The 15408-nt window shown below is 39.2% G+C and overlaps 1 protein-coding gene across 5 annotated transcripts in view; it reads right to left on the bottom strand.

The window, feature by feature from the left end:
- Nucleotides 1–4264: 4264 nt before the first annotated feature.
- The window catches only part of SRRM1 (serine and arginine repetitive matrix 1), a 30235-nt gene continuing 19091 nt past the window's right edge, over nt 4265–15408 (bottom strand). For 4 of the 5 annotated variants that reach the window (XM_070458943.1, XM_070458944.1, XM_070458946.1 and 1 more), the window contains 7 exons: nt 14246–14390; nt 13863–13904; nt 10854–10964; nt 8450–8911; nt 7682–7877; nt 5675–5884; nt 4265–5296 (listed from right to left, as the gene is read on the bottom strand). In XM_070458943.1, the coding sequence (XP_070315044.1) occupies nt 5192–5296; nt 5675–5884; nt 7682–7877; nt 8450–8911; nt 10854–10964; nt 13863–13904; nt 14246–14390 (1271 nt within the window). In that variant the 3' untranslated portion in view covers nt 4265–5191. The remainder of the gene's footprint in view (nt 5297–5674; nt 5885–7681; nt 7878–8449; nt 8912–10853; nt 10965–13862; nt 13905–14245; nt 14391–15408) is intronic. The other variant, XM_070458945.1, reaches the window with a different exon arrangement.

The following is a 15408-nucleotide window of genomic DNA, read 5'->3' as shown; positions in this document are numbered from 1 at the left end:
ATATTAATTACATTGTAACCCAGTACACAAGCACATACGCACATACATACTTCATGAAACAATATTTAACCTACTATATGTGATTCATACTTCAATTTACTGTTTCATTTTCTTCTTTATATGCTGTGACCCATTCAACTTTACAAGTCACTGCTGCGTCTCAACCTGCAGTCTGCAAAACACTTCCTCTTAAGGAAGTCGCCAGCTGAAGAGTTTACGACTGCCCTGTCCGGTGAGAGGTACCCACAGTCCTCTGTACATATGGTGCCACTCGGGAAATCAGCACATCAGCTTCTCCTACCATGATACACCTGAAATAAAAGGGCATCTTGGCAAAAATCCCTTATGATGTGAAAGCATGCCAACTTAACATCATTGACATATGCGACATACAATGTGAAACTTGACGAATGTGGAAGATTTTGCAAGGAGCTCTGGACAAACCTGTAGTTCAGATCCTATCTTTCTTTTAAAAACAGATTCGCATAGACCAGTTAGGAGTATAGCAATAATTGAGTTCCTAAGGGCCAAAAGACATGTTTTGTATGAGCTAAGATGGATCTTTTATGTGAAGGATACTGCAAATAAGCTTTCAAAAGACAAAACAGTCTTACAGACTTTTGGAACTAGCCTTTCAGAAAGGAACGAGCAGAGTTGGGCCTTTAGAATATTAATGCCTTTCAAATTTCAACTTCTAAACTTGGATTTTTCAGAGTCATAAGCTCCATCCTTAGTTCCAATGCCTTTCTAAGAACCATACATATTTGGGTAGAGTTTCTACTTCCATCATCTAATGTGATTTTTATACCAGGCAGGTATATTGAGAAAAAGTGTTCTCCACCAGATGATAGGAGGGACAGTATCAACCAGACCTGCATGTATCTTAAGGAAGTCACACCCTTGCTTAGTCTCCTGATCCTTTTTACAATATGGGAACAAACTTTTGTTTGGCTATAACCCCCAGCCCCAACCCCCACAACAGGCACTTTACAAATGCATTATCGATTTGTTTGTTGGTGGTGGTCACTAGGTTGTGTCCAATTCTTTTGCAATCCTATGGACTGTAGCCCACCAGTCTCCTCTGTCCTTGGGATTTTCCTACTGGAAGGGGTTGCCATTTCCTCCTCCAGGAAATCCCGACCCAGGGATTCAACCTGCATGTCCATTGCCTACTGGATGGCAGGTGGATTGTTTACTGCTAAGCTCTACTCTGCAGAAACCCTGAGAGCCTACAATTTCAGAAATATTCTCATAGATACAAGTCTGCCTTAATATGGCGTTGAAGTCTGTCAGCACATGAAAAGACGCTCAACATCATTAGCCATCACAAGACAAGCATATCAATCCACAGTGAGATACTAGTTCACACCCTAGGCTAGTTATCATCAAACAGTATTATTACGAACGTGGAGAAGTAATAATCCTCATACTCTGCTAGTAACAATGTTAGGACAGTACAGCTGCTTTTGAAAATAGTCCAGCAGTTTCTTAAAAAGGTGAATTACATATGACCCAGCAATGCCACTCCTAGGTATACATGTATATGTATATACATACCCAAGAGAATATATGTCTACATAAAAACTTGTATGCAAACATTCATAGCAGCTTTATTCACAATAGCTGGAAAGCGCCAACAGCTCAAGTGTCCAACTGATGAATGGATAAACAAAATGTAGTATAAGGCAATACCACTTAAGAAATAAAAAATATGAAGTACCATTGATGAACCTTAAACACATGATGTTGGGCTTCCCAGCTAATGCAGTGGTAGAGAATCCACCTGCCAATGCAGGAGATGCAAGAGATGCAGGTTCTACCCCTGGGTTGGGAAGATCCCCTGGAAGAGGAAATGGCAACCCATTCCAGTATTCTTGCCTGAAGTATTCCATAGACAGAGGAGCCTGACAGGCTACAGTCCATGGGGTCGCAGAGTCGAACACAACTGAACAGTTTATAAATTAAATGACAGAAATCAGACACAAAACGGCACATACTAAATGATACCAATGAAATGTCCAGAATAGACAAATCTATAGACAGTTGGGTCTGCTAGGACTGTCAGTAGAATGGGAAGTGACTGCTAATGGGCAGTTTCTTTTTAGGGTAATGAAAATGTTCCGGAATAATGGTGATGATTGCATAACCTTGTGAATATACTAAGTACCACTGAACTGCACACTTTAAAATGGTGAATTTTATTTAAAGAAAAAATTACATTGAAAAGGGATGATTAAAATCCCTTTCAGACAGCCAAACTAAAACTTGTCATAGTTAACAGGATGACCACACATTATGTTACCTAAGAAAATGGGGACTTCGCTTTGTACTATCATTGCTTTGTATGTATTAACTAACACATTTAACTCTTTAAAAACTGAGGTAGTCCCATTATTTGACTCCGATCTAAGAAATGGAAGCACTTAGCAATCACCATGTCTTCATTTTCCTCACCTCAAGCCCTAGCAGTGCCTGGCAATGACAGTCAATTAAAACTTATTTCTCATCTGTTTATCAAGTATTTGTACTTCTACAGTGTACTAGGCACTGGGGACACAGTCACAAGCAAGACCAAGTTCCTAGAGACCAAAAATACATCATTTCAGGTTGTAATCATCACTACAGATGAAAAAAGAGGAGTTAGGGAAGCCTGTCTGAAGAAAACCTAGTAAAGAAACAGGTCAGATTGGGCAGTGAAAACAAAGGACCCTAGAGAACACTTTAATTAAAGCAGAGCAAGGAGGTAGATATGGCTTGAGCAGACTGAGGGGAGATGAAGATGCCCAAGCAGGTGCTGCTGGGTCTTGCGGGCCAGAGTAAGAAATTTGGATTTTACTGAGGGTTTTGAGCAGTACTATGATCTGACAAGAAGACTCCCTGGTAGCTCTGACAGTGAAGAATCCACCTGCCAATGCAGGAGACCTGGGATGGAAAGATGCCTGGAGAAGGAAATGGCAACCCACTTCAGATTCTTGCCTGAAAAAATCCAGAGCAGCTGGGCAGGCGACAGTCCATGGGGTCGCAGAGAGTCAGACACGACTTGGCAACTAAACTACCACCATGATCTGACAGGCTACTGGGAACTGGATGGCCTTGTGTGCGTGAGTACTGGAGGGTGGACAACGCTGCCACTGATGGTATCAACTCAATTTTGAGCGAACGTGACAGGTACCAAATGAGACTGAGACAAGATCAGAGGATGCGTTCAATTTGGTATGCCTTTTAGACACCCAAATGAACCTATCAACTAGGTAGCTGGACAGAGGTCTAGGTCAAGGGGAAGTTTAATTGGAAAATTTGACACATGAACAAAAAGATATTTAAATGTTCCATCTAGAAGGTAAAGTGTTTCAGCAAAGGAGTGAATAAGTCAAAGTCTGCCAACAGGGCTAGTAAAAGATGGAAATTGATCGTTCATCTTGGCAAAATAAAGGCTGCTGCTCACCTTAACAAGTTCAGTCACGTGGAGGAATGAAAGCCTACTGAATAAATGGAATAAGTGAATAAATGGACTGAATGAGTGAATGGCTAGACAGATAGAAGTACCCCCAGTGATGTTCATTGGTTTGTTCATATTGGAAGGGGTAAGTCAGGAGCAACCACCTTAGAAACTGGATATTCTGTACATTTCCAACATTACTGAATTATAAAATCAAAAGAAGTCACATGGAAGATCCCTGAAAGCTCTGTATTCTTGCCCCATACACACAGAAGATGTGAATACTACTGTTTTACCTTATATAGTGTTATCACCTTCTAAGTTCTCTCAAATTATATTACTCTCCTCAATCTTAAAATTCAAAAATGGTCTATAGGGAGCCAACCACCTTACCCCCACCAACACCATACACCACCAATACCACCCCCCCCCCCCCCCAACACACACAAGTGCACACACACGCCTCTGATACAGGGAGACAGCTCCAATCATTTTTTAGCCTTCATTCACTTCCTAGAATGTGCCAGACTCCTTCTGCCTTGGGGTATACAGATACTGTATGCTCTGCCTGAAACTCTTCTCTTCCCCTATGCCTGGCTGACCTGCCCATTATATATGTTCCAATTTCACTGTGTACTTCCTTCTCATGGCACTTATCACATTAATTACTAACATAAAGATGCCAGGACAATTTTATCACCTTGCATTTCCCTCGCCCAATCCTCCCTCTGCCAGAGTTGCCAAGAGGGTAAAATATAGACACTGAGATTTCTAAGGTTGGTTTCCTGCAGTATTCATATGGGTAATAAAAGTGAGTGGCCAACATTTTTAAATTTAGAAATTTATTCTGTTTAATCCACAAGCTTTATATAGCTTTAGTTTAAAAAAAAAAAAAAGAAACAAAAACGAAACAAAAACAGTGAAAACAAGACACTATTTCAAAGTCTGGGCCCTTCCAGCTTTCCAAATACAAGAGCTCTGAAAGTTGTATATACCGACTGGAACAAGACAAAATTATGAATGGAGCCATGACATTTCATAAAACAAAATTTTATGTAACTGAAGGATCCTTCCTGGGGCTAGTTAATTGCCTTTACAAAAAAAAGAGAAAAGAATGAAATTCCAGTGTTCCAAATCAACTTGTTACACATCTATATAAACCCACAGTGTCCTGGCAGACAACATGCTTTCATTTTCTGTCTCATCTTAGAGCTCGAATCCTGATTCATTTCAGCAGAGACTCCACAGGCAACAGGAAAGATTGTGGCATTAAAATATTCATTTATACTTTTGTGGTAGTTCAACAGTGGTCTTATTTCTGGGCAAGCTTGCAAACCATCAAGGTTGAAAGCATCATAACTTAAATGGGTGCTAAGACTCAAATGAGAAAAATGAAAAAGGAAAGAAAAAGTAGAAAGAGAAACCTCTGGGAATAGCCAGGGGTATTTAAAGGAACCATAAGAATGCCAACGATATTTAAACCCCCTTTTTTAAAAAGGGGATTTTTCTTTTTTGGCTTAAAATATTTCAGTCTAAACGAATTTATGTCAGCTGTCAATGAAAGAATGTCACTAATACACTGTGGACACCTTTTGCAATGTAAATCCATGCCCTTTTTTTTTACATGGTGAACTTCAACCTAGCAATTATTACAACAAATGTTATAGTCTAAAGCTCAAACACATTTTAGCAATTTTGAAATTGAATTGCGTACAAACCAAATAAAATTTACATCATAACAAACATTTCCATCTAGGACTGTGGGGACACTTGAGCCTTCCGCATTGATCTCAGGGCCTTTTCACGCAGGTGCTTTTCTAAGTCATCAAGGTTATCTTCAGCCTCACTTTCAGTCTCCTAAAAAAAAAAAAAGAAAAAAACCAGAAAGATCATATTATTAAATCTTGAGACAATGGTTGGCAATGTTGAGTCTATCTGTGGTGATGGCAGCACAACTATGAATATACTAAAAACCACAAAATCACTATACTTTAAATGGGTGAATTAAGTTTAATAATATCAAAGTTCTTTTTAAAAATATAAACTTTTTGGACGTTATTCGTATTCTCATCTTTAGCCTTAGCAAATCCTGCTCTTGGTAGGTGGTCCTAGAGATACCAATCAGAAGACAGCTAACATGGGGCATCTAATCATTAGAAGCAGCCTCCCCAGCTGCTTCCGCAAGCCAAGCTACTTCGCTGCTTGCACAGACTTCAGGGCAGGGCCCACGGGCACCTTCTTAGGCTCTGGCTCTGGCTCTGGCTCCTCCTGTGCTGAGGTGGTTGTGGGGGCAGCCACGGCTGCAGGGGTTACGGCAGCTGCAGCCGCGGCAGCTACGGCCTTCTCCTTCTTGTGTTTTTTGTGCTTCTTGTGCTTCTTATCCTTTTTGTGTTTCTTGTCCTTCTTTTTCTTCTTTTTCTTTCCACCTCCTTCTGGGTCTGAATTCTAGAAATCCAGAAAAACAAAAACCAATAAAGTCAACCTGTCCAATGAAACATTTTATTTCAAGGGAATAACCAGTTGGATTAATCTCAGGATTTCATACAGCTTCAGGAGGAAGGTCCAAGGCCAGTCACCACCAAGAAAAGTACTCCTGAAGATGGGAGTAAAGACTTCCAAGAGCTGAAATGGACCCTGAAGGTAAATGATTTAAATTTCCCCAACCGACTTTGGGCTTTCCCGGTGGCTCAGAGGTGAAGAATCTGCCTGCATGCAGATGTAGGTTCCATCCTTATGTCAGGATGATCCCCTGGAGGAGGGCATGGCAACCCACTCCAGTATTCTGGGAAATCCCATTGACAGAAGAGCCTGGTGAGCTACGGTCCACACGGCAGCAACAGGTCAGACATGACTGAAACTACTGAGCACGCACACACCTAACTTCACACTAAACCAGGCCTCCCAGCCGCACACTATGAATCAGGTCTCCAAGAATGGCCTGAGTCTAGGTCTACTTCTAGATGCAAGGAAAAGCACCATGATGAATAGGAAGAAAAGTCTCTGAACTCACCCAAATTGAATTCTGATTCCTGAACCTACTGGTCAACCTCACACAAACTGCTTGACTTGTAATGAGGCCTTTTTATTAACTCCAATTGGGTATAACGATCCCTAATAAAGCTGTTTACGAGAATTAAATGGGAATATCTGTAAATCACCCATCATACCAGCCTAAATAATAAAGAACTATTACTCTAATTATAAGTGTGTGTGATTGCCACATCTCTAGTCACTGATCTCTAGAATGCAGGGTTATTTATTCTCCACTGCATACATTCCAAATTTAAGCCAAGGGTAGGCTCTGCTATAAATGAGTCTAGTCTGTAATGTAATTTTTCATTCTCACATTTCTAAGCAATTACTTAAAATTCTTCATCATTCAATTAGTCTGCACAATAACACAACCCTATTAAGATGGACAACTAACTACTGATGTTTTTTATACAATATAAGAATCTGCCACGATTAATGAATCACAAAGGAAAACAGTTTAAGCTCTGATATTTTAATATCCCAATGATACGTAAGCTTGAAGATGTAAAAACAAGAATGTTATTTTTATTTATGTAGCCTGCCAACGATAAGACTACCTGGGTCAGTAATGTGCTTTCTATTCCATCTAATATTTCACATGTTTCAAGATTCATTTGTTATTATAGAAATAATGTATTTCCACTATAGGAAAAATTAAGAGCATTAAAACATAAAGGAGAAAAAGATCACTCATTATTCTCCTCCAAAACCACTAGTGACATTTTGATATCTTGTGATACTTTTTTTTTAAATAAAATGTAATCATACTAACAGACGTGATCCAAGATCAAAACTTTTCATTGCCTGTGTACAGCCCCAAACCTGTCAAATACTAGAGAAAACAACAGAAACACTAATTTCCTCCTAGATAATTAGGACTTAGGAGATAATTCCTCCTAGACAATTATCTCCTAGATAATATTAGAATCAAGGTTTTTATTTTTTTCCTGCTTTTCTAAGTTATCTATATAGCCCAGCCTTCACCACCAAGATTATAGAAATTAATACTATAAGACACTGGAAATTAGTGGATGTCTAGAATATTAAGCATGCACAGTGATGCAAACACCACCACTTAATATGCGCCTCCTTTTGAAGTCCACCTGAATCAGAAAATTACGCTCCTCTGAACTACTGAAGACAAAGACCCCTCTCATTGCAAGTAACCATGTACACTTATAAAGGATGTCCACAACAGGGCAGACATACCCTTGCCGGTGATGGGCTTGGTGTTGGGCTTTTAGCCTTTTTAACCGGTACCGCTGGTGACCAGTTGGTGGAGGGTGACTGAGACTGGACAGGTGACGGAGGTGCTGGGGGCTTTTTAGCTGCTGGCTCAGGAGATCCCGAGACAGATCGGGAAGATGAGACCCTCCTTACCGACTGAGGGCTTGGTGAGGCAGCTCTAGAAACAGAAGGAAAAAATAAAACATTTAGCCTTCAAAACAGAGATCCTGCTTTAAGAGAAAACGACCAACTACCATTACACAACCTGATCACCAACTTTAAATATTTTACAGCACTTAGCTTGCTGGCTGGCTGTTATTGACACAATTTTTATCATCTAAGTCTCCCGGAGAGTAGTTCCAAGTCCCACTATCCTCTACCCATTCTGTTAATGGTTCTTCCTGTAGGAAATAAGTAATGCCAGTTGCCATATTTAACACTGCTTTTATCAGTCTTTCAGACATGCAAGAAACATTCTATACATCACTTCAGAGCTGGGTTTGGAAGCACACTTCTGAATTAACCTGATATCCTTAAGAACCAAATAAAATCCTCATTTAGCTTATACCACAAGGAACTATCCTGAAAACAGAAAAGGATATATGAATAGGACCAAGAATTTGCCTTAAAATTTGTATTCACAGCTGTTCTTTCCTGTGATTTCTCAGTGGGGGGGGAAGGAGGAGTTTTCAAACATAAAGAGCTATGCAAGGTAAGTGTTCCTAACCAAAAAGGATAAAATATTTTTACTTTTTTATCTTTTTGGGTTCCGGAGTCCTGGAGACTCTCCTAATGGGCCTAGAACTTGGAGATGGGGACTGCCTTCTTTGGGGTGACGATGATGCTCCTCTTCGAACAGGTGGAGGACTTGAGGTCTGAGGAGCTCGAGGCCGTGGTGAGGGCGAATGCCGTTTGTTTGGCTGTGGTGACCGGGCCTCCCGGGCAGATCGGCTCGGGGAAGACCCTTTCCTATGCTTTGATGACAGTGAAGGCGAACGTCTCTTGGTGACTGGGGAGCTTCTTTGTTTGGGAGGTGGTGAATGGGAGACCCGACGCTTTGGTGGTGGAGATGGTGATGCCCTTCGTTTAGGAGGGGGAGGGGGTGAAGCCGTTCTTCTCTTTGGAGGTGGAGAAGGAGAGTATCTCCTCTGTATTGGAGGAGAGTATCTTCTTGGGGAAGGTGAGCGACGACGTGGAGGAGGAGACGGAGTCCTAGGAAAAAAAAATCATGAAAGCTTAAAGGTCCAACAGACTAGAAACAGAATACAAAGAAAATTATGCACTTACAACACCAGACAGAGAGAATATTTCTAAGTGGAAATGCCATGCCTTTAAGTTTAAAAAGAAAATCACTTAGCAAATTACTGTGTATCCTACATGATTACAAATAGGACATTCTGGTTCGTGGAGATTTAGTGTTCAGATTGAATTCAAATTTGTCAAGTCATTCAGTAAAATCCATGTAGAATCAGTTTAATATCTTTTCAGAAAAGAATCTTGCATTGCTCTGAAGAAAACTGAAAATCCATTACTACTATGTAGTAACTTAACTATTAATAAGATTCTATTGACTGTGTTCAACTTGAACTCAGGAAGTCTGTGCTTTAAAGAGCTCTCCTATGGGGGAACATTCTCTACACTGGTGTTTGGACTCTGTATTAGTGAAGAGCGCTCCCTTGCACAAGGTTTAAAAGACGTCAGCCCGCCCTCATTGAGAGACTTGCATTTTGGGAGCAGTAGCGCTCAGTGGGAACCTACTGCTGGGAGAGTGCGTTCCTGCCGAAGCCCCACTTGGCCTCTCTCCTCATGTTTAATCCCTGTATAACCTTGACTTGCCTCTTAGAGACTAAACCTCAAACATTCAGCCTCAACCACTTGATTTTCTCCTGAAACATTCAGACCTTGAGCTCAAATGTTTTACTGTCTAAAAATCAGCTTTTAGAAAGGCCATACATTGTGCAACATCATAGAATGCACTTCCATTTAGCTCTTGTTACTAAATCTGAGCCTAGATTTCCTCACCTGGAAAATGGGAATACCACTATTACACAAGATCATCTTGAGGACTGAAGATACACTAAATAAAGCGTCTAATGCTTTAGCTGGCACATAAAAGGCATTCAGGATGTAGTCGCTATACTGCTTGATAATATGTTTGAGCAATTCTCTTAATAAAAAAAAAATCCCCCTTTTTACTTTGAAATCATTTTTCATTGACAGAAGAGATAAACAATAGTAGAGACTTGCCACTTAACATCTCATATAACTATAGAAAAACTACCAAGACTATAAAATTAACCTTAGTGCTAATTTGCTAATAACTAAAAAAATACTAATGCCACCTTAGTTTTCCCAGTAATGTCCTTTTTCTGTTCCAGGTTCCAAAAATCAGAATCCTACATTGCATCCAACTGTCCCATGCCCTTAGTTTTTCTGCCAATTTGTAAGTTCCTCAGTCTCTCTCACAATCGATTTTTTTTGGAGTACTCATCAGTTACTATGTAGAATCACTTTCAATTTGGGTTTGTCTGAGATGGTCAGTGCTCTGTGTTCAAAGACCCAGTATCCAGAGATTCAACCAACCCATATTCAATGGGTTGAAAATATCTGAACATAAAAATGTTCCCTCTATAATGACTAGAGTGACTCTTTTAATTTACTTAACCTCTTTTAATGATATATGATTTATAAATCATAAAATTCACCCAATTTCAATTGTTTTAGTATATAGGTTACCCCTGAACATAGGTTTGAACTGCATGGGTCCACTTATATGTGGATTTTTAAAAATATACACTGCAGTACTACACAACTGGCCGTTGGCTGAATCCACAGATATGGAAGGCCCAACTGTAAAGTTAGAGTCAAATTCTCAGCTACTCGTCAGTACCCCCAATCCTTGACCTTGCTCAAGGTCAACTGCGTTCATGGTCTTCAACCATCATGACTCCTGGTTCCCATCCCACCCTGGGCACCATCATGAATCTACTTTCTCTCTCCCTCTAGATTTGTGTGTCCTGGACTTGTCAGGTAAATGGAAATGTTAATATGTGGTATTTTCTAAACAGCTGAACAAGGCCACTTGAATAAATATTTCAATCACAGAAATCCAAAGTTGCTCCCATCAGCACCCACAAGCCTATCTCATAAATACCTCCGCCGTGGTGGTGGTGTGGGAGACCTGCGTCGACGAGGCGGAGGAGCAGGAGAAGGAGAACGTCGCCTTCTGGTGGGTGGTGGGGAGGGACTTCTCCTCCGTCTACCACTAAACCAAAGAAGAATTATAGTTGATTCAGAGTCAGTAACATCTGTAACTAAGTGATCGAGATGATTTAGTTTCAGTCACTGTCAACCCAAAGGGCAGCAGCCATCACTTCATCCCTCACAGCAGTGTTTCTCAAACTACACTGCAGTCAGTCAAAACTCCATGAGAACAGGTTAAAAAAAAGAAAGAAGGAAAAGAGAAAAGCTAAGTGTTTTATAACTATGGTAAATTTTGTTGTGTGAAACTTTTGTTGCAGTATATAAATATGCAGTCTGGGTCACTCAGAACATTCTTAACATGACACAAGGTGAAAACACTTTGATAACACTACCTCAGGGAGTTGCTTTCTAACTGGACTGTACATTGGAAACAGCTGGGAAACTTATCTGAACTTTGTGTTCACCAGGTCTTGGCTATGGTCCAGCTGATGTAGGTTAATAAAAAGGTTCTTCAAGTAATTTTTGATTCCTTGTTAGAACAACTGCTGTAAAGCCTAGAAACATGCAACGTGATAATATAGACATTTAAAATTAAAGGCCCCAAAACTGAGTGTCAGTGCTCCCAAGTTCTTGCTCTGTAAAAAAATACGTTCCTATGGTTGAACAAGAGTTCAACTGCAAACAATTAATTAAAAACACTACTCCAAAGACAAAGAAACAAAGTTGCCTGAGCACTTAAGCCATGATGAGGAGCACTATGGTTAAAATATAGATAAAAATCATAGACCTTAATTCTGAGCTCTGCTGCAAACCACAAAAGGCACACCTGTAAAATATGATTATCATCAACCGGATCAACTCATAGTAGTCTCCCAGTAGATCTACTAAAGTAAATATCAAGCCATTTTGACATCTATTGGCTAAGTCTGTGTATAAAAAGCAGTCAAATAATATACAATTGATCCTTGAACAATGGGGAGCTTGGGTTACTGAATCTGTGCAGCTAAAAATCTGTAGATAACTTTATAGTCAACCCTCTATATCCAGATTCTGCACTGGCAGACTCAATCAACTGAGGATCACTCATTACTACAGTATTTATTTATTTGAAAAAAGAATTTTTTGTGTAAGTGGACTCCCACAGTTCAAATGTATGTTGTTCAAGGGTCAACTGTAATTAGTTCCTAATTTCTTGCCCAGTAAAGGACTGAAGCTCCCTGTGAATCTGGAAATATTTTCTCAAGTTTACTTGGCTTGATGCCCCAATTAAACTAACGAGAGTTCATTAACACAACAATGAACATTCTAACATCCACTAATAAATTTGATTTTTAAGTTAAACTTGCTTATGCTTTGTGGAGACTAAGATTTCACTTTAAGCAGATTTAAAATATAAACTAAAAGAGGCAATAGGTCAAGACAGATATGTTTCAGATGACATGCAGACACCAAATTTTTAATTACAAGAAAGACAGTAAAGGAGAAGTCACTCTATTAGCAGGGTTAATCTGAGAATTACAGGACCTAGAGAAACAGGGTGGACTACTGTACTGCTTCAATAGGTAATGAAGATGTCAAATGGGTAAAGACATCTGGGTTTTGACTCAAAGAGAAAAACAATGACACTCACAAACCTGAGTGATGAGATGATACAAAGCAGAACTCCTAGTGTGTTATCAGCAGATGTAACAGTACAAGAGGCTATTATTGTTGATTATATGGCTCCCCTTTTAAAATATTCTCATTAAAAAAAAAACTGAACTCAGATTAGAATCTATTACGATATACTAATGACCTGAGAGATTCACCCTGTGCCTCAGTTTCAGTTGCAAAATGAAAGGCTTGGCATCACTAAAAGGTCCCTTTCAGTGATAACTTCCAATGACCTATGTTTCCATGTGAGAAAACTGAGAAGAGAATAAAACCATAACCTGTTAAATAAAATAACCAAACTAGCATTCTTAAGGAACTACAAGAAAAACTTGATAATCACTTAATAACTGGAATCTTGACACTGAATAGATCTACAGCTTCTTTAAGCTGATTGATATGATATACATTTCAGGGGTTTAAAAAAGAAAAAAAGGCAAACATCTTCTAGTTACTCTGAACACTAATGACAACCCAAGCCTTCAACTCTGTGTAGACACTTGAGTAGAGAAGTCTCCCACCACCCCAAATTGTGTAAAAACCAGTTTCATTAAGCCTCAAAACACAAAGCAGCCCTCAAGAATTAGGAATAGACAAGTCTCAGAATGAAGACAGCTTCCTATCCGTGCAGTGACCTCTTCAGAACTACATCCTTTCCTAGTCACACTGGTAATAAGGACAAGTTATACATGCAACAACCTTTTTACACTAAGTATGATTAATATTTGGGCTTCCCAGGTGACACAGTGGTAAAGAATCTGCCTGCCAATGCAGGAGATGCAAGAGACATGGGTTTGATCCCTGGGTCTGGCAGTGTCCCTGGAGAAGGAAATGGCAGTCCACTCCAGTATTCCTGCTGGAGAATTCCACAGACAGAGGATGGGCTACAGTCCATGGGGTCACAAAGAGTCGGACACGACTGAGCACATGATTGATATATCTTTAACTATTAAGGAAGAAATGTTCAACAGCCAAAGACAAAATTTAGAAGCATCAAAAATACTGCTTTAAGCCTTACAGTCATTTTTTAACCTTTTAAATGTCTCTCCCAAGTTTCTCTTGCCTTCCCTATTATTATCACCAAGTCCCTCCCCACTAAATCTAAAGAGCTATTATTACTGTCCTACCTCTTGTCCTACCTCATTAATTTGTTGTGTAAGAAAATATAATTAAATCAAACCAAAACAACTGAGGAACTTCTCCACCATCATAACCTGTAAACCTGGGAACGGGATGTTACCTAAACAGTAAATTAAGTCACTAGAACTTTGACATGTAATCCTAATTTACAAAATAGCATCTAACCAACCTTTTAGTCATTGGCGATTGCCATCGCTTTCCCATCTGCATCCTGAGAGCAGTGGAAAAAAACAAGTGTCAAGAATTCCATTCACCAAATTAATGGAGATATACATATATATATATATATTTTAGATGTTCAAAGACAGTCAGAAGTAATTTAACTGGTCTATTCAAGTCATGCACATGCACGACGACATGCTGATACAAACTTACTAAATTCTCATTAAACAGTAATAATCACTGAACAAAAGAAAACCCAAATACCCCAAAATCTGACCATTTCCTACTATAAGCTCTAATGAAATGGAGTTAACCAAATTGTAAGCCCACAGCCCATCCCTTAAGTTATGAAGCTTTATCACAACTACAAATCAAGAGTGAAGACATTACCGAGGGGAAGCCTCTTTCTGGCGCTTTCGAGGTGATGGAGAGGCACTCCGGGAAGGGGAATGTCTCCGTCGCCTGCCTACCTCACCATTCTTCACATGGGACCTTTTGGGTCGTTCATCTTCTGAGGAAGAGGAGGAGCCAGAATCTATAATTATACAATAAGCAAAAATTCACATCAGATGTATGCTTAACAGCCTGTACCCGTTTTTGGACGCTAAGTAGGGAGTATCCAAATTAGCAAATCAAGTTCACGAACATAAGTGAGCACACATACAAGCCATGAGTTCTGATAAAAAAAAAAAGACAATTACCAATGTGTGCTCAACGACTTCAAAGTCAAGCATACATAAATACAATTATATAATTATTTTATACAAATCATTTCCATAGCACAAGCCGAGAAGACAGCACTCCTTAAGAATCTAGTGATTTTCCAAAAAGCCCAGTAAAAAAAGCATCTCGAGCAATTACTTAATTCTAGTTACTCTAAGCACTTTTAAGGCTACTGAAAGTCTGACTGGGGTTTGAATAATTTACTTCATATCCCTATTATTTATCAAATAAAATGTATCTGACATTTCCTATAAATACCAAAAAATATCCAAAACATAAATGCATTTTCAAACATTTCCATGATTAACCACATCTTAACGGAGTTGCAAAAGCTATATAGCTTTAACTGACTTAATGTCACTGTGGAATGCTTTGGTTTCCATTTTATAAGTGAAAAGGAAAGGCAGTGCCTAGACTCCATCACAAATACCAACTGAGCTAATAAAACCAGGATATCTGATTTTAAAATCAGTTTTCTGTATACACACTTTTTAATTCAGAAATTTCATTTTATAGATACACTCATATAAACACATACACAGAAAAAAAAACTAGAAATAACCTAAATGTCCAAATAGGCAAGTGGCTCCATAGTATGTTATCAATATTTTTAAAATGTTGCAGTCAGTAAATAAATGAGGTAGACCCTTAAGAACTAACAGGGGAAGATGTCTAGATATAGTAAGTTAAAAACGCAAGCACTATAATCTACAGCTTGAGCCTGTTAGGTGTTTTTGGTTTGTTTTTAAACTATAGATACTTAATACATGCAAAGAAAATTTATAAATAAAAGCTTTGGGGAGTTAAGACTTAGGGTTGAGGAAAGAAAC

Source organism: Odocoileus virginianus, chromosome 30 (assembly GCF_023699985.2).
Source record: "Odocoileus virginianus isolate 20LAN1187 ecotype Illinois chromosome 30, Ovbor_1.2, whole genome shotgun sequence".
NCBI lineage: Eukaryota > Metazoa > Chordata > Mammalia > Artiodactyla > Cervidae > Odocoileus > Odocoileus virginianus.
The sequence above is the reverse complement of the archived record's forward strand: the minus strand, read 5'-3'. Positions and strand labels throughout refer to the sequence as shown.